This window comes from Ceratotherium simum, chromosome 9, assembly GCF_057802395.1.
Source record: "Ceratotherium simum simum isolate JZ-2026a chromosome 9, ASM5780239v1, whole genome shotgun sequence".
In the NCBI taxonomy this organism is placed as follows: Eukaryota; Metazoa; Chordata; class Mammalia; order Perissodactyla; family Rhinocerotidae; genus Ceratotherium; species Ceratotherium simum.
In genome coordinates, this window is record NC_141908.1 from 9,541,337 (window position 1) to 9,550,546 (window position 9,210).

The 9,210-nt window shown below is 40.3% G+C and overlaps 1 protein-coding gene across 1 annotated transcript; it reads left to right on the plus strand.

Annotated features, from left to right (window-relative positions):
• Positions 1-532: 532 nt before the first annotated feature.
• On the plus strand, positions 533-1,668 carry LOC101390221 (small ribosomal subunit protein eS27-like). Its single transcript, XM_087434934.1, has 2 exons — positions 533-546; positions 1,428-1,668. Exons 1-2 carry the CDS (start codon positions 533-535, stop codon positions 1,666-1,668), a joined length of 255 nt encoding a protein of 84 aa, XP_087291060.1.
• The last annotated feature ends 7,542 nt before the right edge of the window (positions 1,669-9,210 follow it).

Sequence of the window (9,210 nt, forward strand, 5' to 3'; positions counted from 1 at the left end):
TTGACTGAGATTGCATTGAATCCAAAGATCAATTTGAGGAAGAGTCGACATGTTCACAATGCTGAGTTTTCCAATCCAAGAACAAGTTATATCATTTCGTTTATTTAGGCCTTCCACAATTTCTTTCAGTAGTATTTGGTAGTTTTCAGTGTACAGGTCTTGCACATCTTTTAATTTCCGTTTCTGATTGCTTGTTGCTGGTATATAGAAATATAGCTGGTTTATACATATTCATCTTGCATCCTGCAACCTTACCAAACTTACTTATTAGTTCTAATAACTCTTTCATAAATTCTATCAGATTTTGTACATAAATGAACATGTCTAATATAAAGAAAGAAATACAGACATTTTACTTCTTCCTTTCCAATATGGATGACTTTCGTGTGTGTGTGTGCCTTGTGGCACTGGTTAGACTCTCCAGATGAATAGACGTGGTGAGAGTAGATATCCCTTTCTTGTTCCTGATTTTAGGGTGAAAGCATTCAGTCTTTCACAATTAAGTATGGTAGTAGCTATAGGTTTTTTGCAAATGCCCTTTGTCAGGTTGAGGAAGTGTCTTTCTATTCCTAGTTTGCTAATTTTTTTTTTTTAATCAGAAATGAATTGGGCCAGCCCCGTGGCTTAGCGGTTAAGTGCGCAGGCTCCACTACTGGTGGCCCAGGTTCGGATCCCGGGCGCGCACCGACGCACAGCTTCTCCGGCCATGCTGAGGCCGCATCCCACATACAGCAACTAGAAGGATGTGCAACTATGACATACAACTATCTACTGGGGCTTTGGGGAAAAAAAGGAGGAGGATTGGCAATAGATGTTAGCTCAGAGCCGGTCTTCCTCAGCAAAAAGAGGAGGATTAGCATTGATGTTAGCTCAGGGCTGATCTTCCTCACACACACACACACAAAAAGAAATTCCTGAAAAAAAAAAAAAAAGGTAGGAAAAGATTTGACTAGACACTTTACCTAAAAAGATATATGAATGGCAAATAATCACGTGAAAAGATGCTCAACATCACTAGTCATTAGGGGAATGTAAGTTAAATCACAGTGAGATTCCACTGCACGCCTATTAGAATGTTAAACTTTAGAAAGATTGAGCGTACCAAGTGTTGGTGAGGAGGTGGTGGAGCTACAGCTCTTACACACTGCTTGGGGGAATGCCAAATCATACACTCACTTTGGAAAACAGATTGGCAGTTGCTTAAAAAGTTAAACCTATACATACTGTGTGATTCAGCCATTCCACTCCTAGGTATTGACCCAAGGAAAAAAAAGAATATATCCATACAAAGATTTGTACACAAATATTCAAAGCAGCTTTATTTGTAATAGCCAAAAACTGGAAGCAACTCATATTTCCACTAAAAGGTAACTAGAGAGAGATCTGGACTAGCTGGGCTTGTGAAAGGATCAACATGGCTTTGCTAGAGATTTACTACATCCATCCTTGGAAGAGGAAAAGAAAAAACACAAAAAGAAATGGCTAGTTCAGAGTCCAAATTCTTACTTGGTGGATGTAAAGTATCCAGGTTGCTACAAGATTGCCACAGTTCTCAGCCACACTCGGATGGAGGTTCTTTGTATAAGTTGTTCAATAGTGTTGTGCCAACCAACTGGAGGAAAGGCCAGACTCACAGAGGGGTGTTCACTTAGGAGAAAGCAGCACTAAGGATCCATACAACTTCCTGGGTGTGTGTTATATATTAGAAAGACTTATCAGTTCAGTAATTCTAGTTAATCTACCAAGATAATGTAATTATGTTTAATTTTGTAAGGTATACAACAATGATCTTCTATTTTGGTGTCACTTTTTCGATAAAGTTTTGATAGGCAAAAAAAAAAAAGAATAGATAATAAGTATGGTATATCCATATAATGAAATACCACTAAGCAATAAAAAAGAATGAACTATCGATAGCATGCTACACCACAGATGAATCTCAAATTAATTATGTGGAAAGGAAGAAGCAAAAAAGTGTATACACACTGTATAATTACATATAGATAAAACTTTTGAGAATACAAACTAAGCTATGATGACAAGTAGCAGATCAGCAGTTTCCGTGGAAGGACAGGGGCAAAAAGGAGGGGCTGCAGAGGGGTAGATGAAAACTTCCATGGCTGATGGATATGTTCATTTTCTTGGTTATGATGCTTTCCAAGTATACACATATGTCAAAACTTAATGTATTTTTTATTTTAAATATATGCAGTTTATTATATGATGATTAGATCTCAAAAAGCTATTGGTTTTTTTTTTTTTTTGGTGAGGAAGATTGGCCCCGAGCTAATACTTGTTGCCAATCTTCCTCTTTTTGCTTGAGGAAGAGCGGCCCTGAGCTAACATACGTGCCAATCTTCCTCTACTTTGTATGCAGGTCGCCTCCACAGCATGGCTTGATGAGTGGTGTAGGTCCGCGCCCAGGATCTGAACCTGTGAACCATGCCGCTGAAGTGGAGCTCACTGAACTTTACTATGCCAACAGGCCAGCCCCCAAAAAGCTGTTTTTTAAAAAAAATTTTGTGGGCTCCACACTGCCCTTAGATTAAATACACTCTCCTCATTGTACATTCAAGGTCCTCAATGATTTGGCTCCACATTCCAGAACTCACTTTTTAAAAAAAAACTAAAAAGACCTATTTATAGCTCAGAATTGAAAAGCAAAAAAAAAATCTGATCTACAGTTTGGGGTGGAAATTTTTTGGGGGTAAATGGCATTGCTTGTAGATAACTCACTCAGAGAGATTGTTCTTGGTAGCTCAGAGTTTGATCACAAAACAAGGTTAAGGGTGAACAGGAAGCAGCTCAGAGAGGAAAGAATGGGTTCACTCTATATTCAGCAATTTGCTCAGCTCAGAAATTATTCAAATAAATATCAGTTACACATTTAAATTATTTTCGTTATAGTGATGGGAATGTGGGAGCCATGGAGAATTGTAAATCGTGGACTATCCTTAAACCATAGGATTTCTTTTTTCTATGCTAATTCTGAGTGAAAAGAAAACAGAAAGATAGGCTTTTTTTGGAAGAATTTAGGAGAGAGAAAAAAGTATTTTTGAGTTAAATGGGGTTTTTCAAATGACATCTCATGTCAGCAATTGTTGTAAGACACCAAAGGAGCTGTAAAACTACGAGCAGCACAGACAGAAGCCAACTGTGGTCCACGTGGGCCAGCCCAAGGCAAGAATAAGTGGAGAAGTCTACAGTTTTTTGGGGAGTTTTTTGCATCAAAGAAGATACGTGTAAAATTCACAAACAGAGAAATTGATAAGTTTAGATTAACTGAATGGTATTGGTGTGTAAGTGCTACATTTCTTTAAGACTTGCTCTATAATTTTATCTTTTTCTTGTTGACATCAATTCCTTAATATTTATGTCACTTTTTAAAAGAATTGCTTTTTATGAAAAAACAAGTTAGATATTAATATTGTTTTCATTCAATTATATGTTTACGGGAAAAGCAATTCTGACCAGAATATATGCTAAAAAGATAGTTATATTTGCATAGATAAAGGCAATTAATGTTTAAGCCTCTATTGTAGACATTGGCAAGCTATAGCCTGTGGGCCAAATCCAGCATGTGGTCTGTTTTTGTATGTCCCAGAAGCTATAAATGGTTTTTACCCTCTTAAGTGAATGTTAAAAAAAAAAAAAATAAAGAAGAAAAAGGGGAAGAGGAGAAGGAAGAAAAATATGTGACAGAGATTGTTATTCAGCCTACAAACTTAAGATGTTTACTTTATTTGGCCTTTGACAGAAGAGTTCGCCAACCCTGCTCTTGTGCATGCAGAGATTGCAAACACCTGGCTGTATCGTACTTCCCCATTGTTTAGTCCATTGCAGACACGACTAATCAATTACAGCTCTCTTTCCTAGCCAGGCCTGATTGGGCCACAGAATCTGTCTCAGTCAACTTCTCCAGACAGCCATTCTAAATCAACAGGAATTGCCATGTGGGATGAAACCTATTTGCCATCCCTAGACTTGTGGATATGCCTGAATTATTCAGTCTTCTTAAGGCCAAATGACAGAAGCCAAGGGTTATCGAGTTGCACTCAGACTAAGTGTTTAGTCAGAACAGTAATACCTAGGAACCTTACAGCTCACCTAAGAAAAGTGAATGGAAAAAGTGATATTAATGTGGTCATAAATTCAAGGAAGTCTTATTTATATGCTAACCCTCCCCTTTTAATCCATGATTAGCTAAAAACTGTACTCCATTAATGCTTACCCTTAGCTTGAAGAAATCCTTTTAACATGCTCCCGTGTTTCTGTGCTTGGCTGTAAGCTGTGAGATTAGAATGTTCCTTTGGCAAAGGAAATTTTAAGCATCTTAATTAAATATGTAATGTGGAAAAAACAAGGACAATATAACCTTGTCATTAAACTGGCTGGCTCAAGGTTTTATGGAGGGGGGCCAAGGCACAGAAGTAATAGCTGAGGACTAGGGCTTATTTTAAGTTAGTAGTTGTATGCAAGATGTACTTCCAGTACCCCCTCAGCTGAAAAATATAACCATCCACACACATGCGCACGCGTGCGTGCACACACACGGGTGCGCTTCTCATGATGTCTAAACTATTTACACTGGAAGCCTTTTATACACTGGAGTTTTTTATGATAATAGCTGACACATATCAAAAGGAAATTACATTCCAGAAACCTTACATACAATTTCTATTCCTTATAACAATTCCATAAATTAGTTTATATTATTCCTATTTTATAGAGGAAGTAACAGAGGTTTAGAGTTTAGGGAATGTGGCCAAAGTCACATCAGCTAGTAAGTGTCTGAATGAGGTTTTACACCCAACCCAGCATGGGGCAAAAACAAGCTTTCTTTTCTCACATTGGGGCATGTTGAGACAAGGAATGGGGCACTGAGGGTCGATTTGAGCAGACCCCAAGGTCCTTCTCTGCAGACTGCCCGACTGGGCCAGCTGAGTTCAGAAGCTAAGCTGGGAAGATGCTCATCAAGGCATCACCCCTTCTCCACGCCACACAGTCTGAAGGCCTCTACCTACTGAAGGCTGACTCAGCCAGAGATCTGGCTGAGGGTGCTAAAGTAAATCTTTTCATTGGCCTATTTTCTTCAAGATTTAATTACACCATCAGAAGTGTCTGCATACACTCCCCACTTCAAGCAGGACAATGGTTTTTGGATTTGCACAGTGCCTTGGACGAATAGGAGATGACCAGTGGATGTTGAAGCAAAAACAATTGTGTGTCATGGAACTGCCACTCATGTGGATCTGGGATTTGTTTTCTCCCAGGAAGCTTGGTGGTACTGAAAGACTGAGGTGTTTAGGTGCAGGTACCATTTGTTTTTCTTAAAAACAAACTGCAGGGGCCAGGCTGGTGGCATAGTGGTTAAGTTCACATGCTCTGCTTTGGCGGCCCTGGGGGTTCGCAGGTTTGGATCCCAGGTATGGACCTATACACTGCTCATCAAGGCATGCTATGGCAGCGTCCCGCATACAAAATAGAGGAAGATGGGCACAGATGTTAGCTCAGGGACAATCTTCCTCACCAAACAAACAAACAAAAAACTGCAAATAAATCCTTCCTGTCCTTGCCTCCTACCGTCAACTTCTCTGAGGACTGGTGAAGCAAGGAATGTGTCAAAGTTCAGGGTGAGAAAGGGAAGTGGAAACCATTTAATTATACAGAATGGTTAGGACAAGGCAAGAAAGATGTTGTCTTGCACATAACATTATATTTTCAGCTAGGCACTTCTTCCTATTCCTCCTGCTAAGTACAGCTAAAAACTCTGGGCATTATACATAAAACAAACCTAGGAAGACTCTGAAAGGTGGAGAGAAGAAGGCTAGTGACCTTGGGACCCAAGGAATGACAGTGACGAGTCCCCGGATTTGTTGTCTGTTTGTCTAATATACCCTAGGTATATTATCTGGGTTGCAGAGCCAGCAACTCAAAATGCCAAGAAGCACAGACCAAAAAAGCCCCAACAAAAGTCTGCTATATCTAGCCCAAGGACCAGGAAAAGGGCAGCCTAGCAAGAGAGAAAACCTTTAGACCATAACCACCCAACTCCAGCCAAACACCAGAGAAAAAACTGTGACTCCTTCCCCGTCCACTTCAGCAAAGGCCAGGTAGGAGTTGAGACTTTCACCCAGGCTGTAGCAAGGTGCCCAACAAGCCCTACTGTAGTAGTGTCAGAGAAGCCCAAGTGGGGAGCTGGGACTTTCATCCCCCCTTGGCACTAAGGAGATTCCCCCCTGAAGTGTCACTGCAGACCATGTGGAGAGCAGTAATGATTTGCCCCTCCCTTCCCAATCAGGATGGTGTCAGAGGAGGCTTAGTGAAGACCCTGAGTTTCCACCTCCATCTAGCAGTAACATGGTACCCCTTCTCTCCAGGGTGCCCATGGAGGCCAAGTGGGAAAGATTGACTTCTGCCCCCACCTGGCAGTAATGAGGTGGACCTTTTCTCCCCCAACCTTTTTCTGCACTGGAGCAGTGTCAGAGAATGTTTGCTAAAACAGAAAATTTAAGTAAGAACCTCAGTCTCATAGCATAATGCCCAAAATGCTGAGGGTACAATAAAACATCACTTGTTATTCTGAAACCCAGGAAAATCTCATCTTGAATGAGAAAAGAGGGTCAACAAACACCAACTTTGAGACGACAGAGATGTGGGAATTATCTCAAGAGGATTTTAACAACAGCCATCATAAAAATGCTTCAACAATAAATTACAAACACACTTGAAACCAAAGAAAAAATAGAGTCTCAGCAAAGAAAAAAACATCTTAGCAAAGAAACAGAAGAGATGAAGAAGGACCAAATGGTAATTTTAGAAGTAAAAAATAAAATAACTGAAATGAAAAACTCAGTGGATGGATTCAACAGCAGAATGGAGAGGACAGAGAAAAGAACTGGTGAACTTGAAGACAGAGCATCAGAAATCACTCAGTCTGAACAAAAGAGAGAAAATAGACTGAAAAAAGTGAACAGAGCCTCAGGGACCTGTAAAACGATAACAAAAGACCTAACATTTATGTGAGCAGAGTCTCAGAGGAGAGGAGAAAAAGTGTGGGGCTGACAAAATAATCAAAGAAAAAGTGGCTGAAACTCTACCAAATTTGGCAAAATACATAAATCTGCAGATTCAAAAAGCTGAATGAATCCAAAGAGGATAAACCCAATGAAGTCCATGGCAGGACATATCATGATCAAACTCCAGAAAACTAAAGGCAAAGAAAAAATTTTGAAAGCAGCAGGAGAGAAACAACACTATATTTATAAGTGAAAAACAGTTCAAATAACAGTGAATTTCTCCTCAAAAACTGTGAAAGCCAGAAGGAAGTGACATAACATTTCTCAGGTACTGAAAGAAGAGAACTGTTGACCTAGAATTCTACATCCAGTGAAACTATCTTTCAGGAATGAAGGGGGAAATCAAGGCATTCTTGGATGAAGGAAAACTAGGATAATTTGTCACCTGCAGATCTACACTAAAAGAATACCCAAAGGAATTTCCTGAAATGCAGAGGAAATGGTAAAATACAGAATCTTGGCACATTAGGAAGGAAGGAAGAAGAACAGAAAGAATAAATATATAGATTCTTTAACACACGTTGCACACCATGACAAAGCATTTTGAAGTAGCAGAAAGGAAAGATTTCTGGACAAGGCATGGAAGGCAAAAAGGAAATTTATCGCTTATGGAAAAGAAATGAATCACCTAAGACAGGATCAATGAATAAAATAAATATAATAATGCACCCAAAGGGATGACAGAAATACTATATCTAATGACTACAGGGAATGGCAAAGCTATATAAATAAAATAAGTGATGCAATATTCCCACCCATGCAAATGTTGCTATAAACCTAACACCACCAGGACAAATGGGCAGATGACAATTCCATGATATACGGGCCACCAATGAGGCTTACAGAGATATAGTTTAATTGTTTTTCGTTTTATCTTCTAAAAGCAATTAGAATAAAGATGAGCCTGTGAACAAAATAGAAACTGATCTCAATTTCTAAGAGAAATGTAAAGGTACACAGATTTATATAGGGAAATAAGGGAGTATGCATACTGCAACTAAAACCTCAACTGTCTAGTACTAAGGGAGAAAATAATATGAAAATTCATGGATCTGAATGATTACATGTCTTTTAGATAATAGCTTCCCTAAAACACTCAATACTTCTACCATAATATATACCTGTGTATACATTTTTAAAATTTTAAACTTTTAAAAACATGAAATATAGCTCAGCTTCCAGCATGACAGTTTGAAAAGCTGCACTGACCTGCTCCCCAGTGAAACTGTTGAAAACTATTTTTAAAAAACTCAACAGGGGTAGGCTCAGTGGCGCAAGCGGTTAAGTGCGCACGCTCTGCTGCGGTGGCCCGGAGTTCGCAGGTTTGGATCCCGGGCGTGCACCAACGCACCGCTTGTCAAGCCGTGCTGTGGCGACGTCCTGTATAAAGTGGAGGAAGATGGGCACGGATGTTAGCCCAGGACCAGTCTTCCTCAGCAAAAAGAGGATGATTGGCAGATGTTAGCTCAGGGTTGATCTTCCTCACAAAAAAACAAAACAAAACAAAACAAAACAAAAAAACTCCCAACAAAGCAACAAAACATTTAAAGCCTCTGAAACATGGTCCTAAGGGTGAACAACAAACAAGGAAACATCAATGAAAACTCTGTGACATTTATGAACATTTTCGAAAACTCTGTAGGAAACCAAGAGTCTGTGGTATTTGAACAAAGACTGCTCCCTCCACTCCCCCCATCCCAGCTCAAGGAGGTGGAGACTCACCTTCAGACTGCTGCAGCCAAGAACATAGGGCTCCCTCTCTTCCCAGCATCCAGCCAGAGGGCTTTATTCCTGGGAGGAGAGAGACTTCAGCATTTCTCATCCTGCTCCCAACTACTTGTTGCTGAAACTAAGTCCTGGGTGAGTGTGACTGAGAGATGGGGGCTGCCTTTCCCCCAACTCATTGATCAGAGGCTTTACCCTGGGCATGGTGTGCCAAGAATACTGGGGCCGTGATCACCCAGGCTCCAGATTGTGAGGTGGATGTTCCACACCAACAAAGGCAAGCTGAGGGGACCCCAGGTTGTTTCCCCACCATCACCCACAGAATGTTCAGCTGCTACAGCAGGAGCGTCACCCAAAGAGAAGCTTGTCCTTGTCTCTACCCACAGCTCCAGAGCCCTGGCTCACA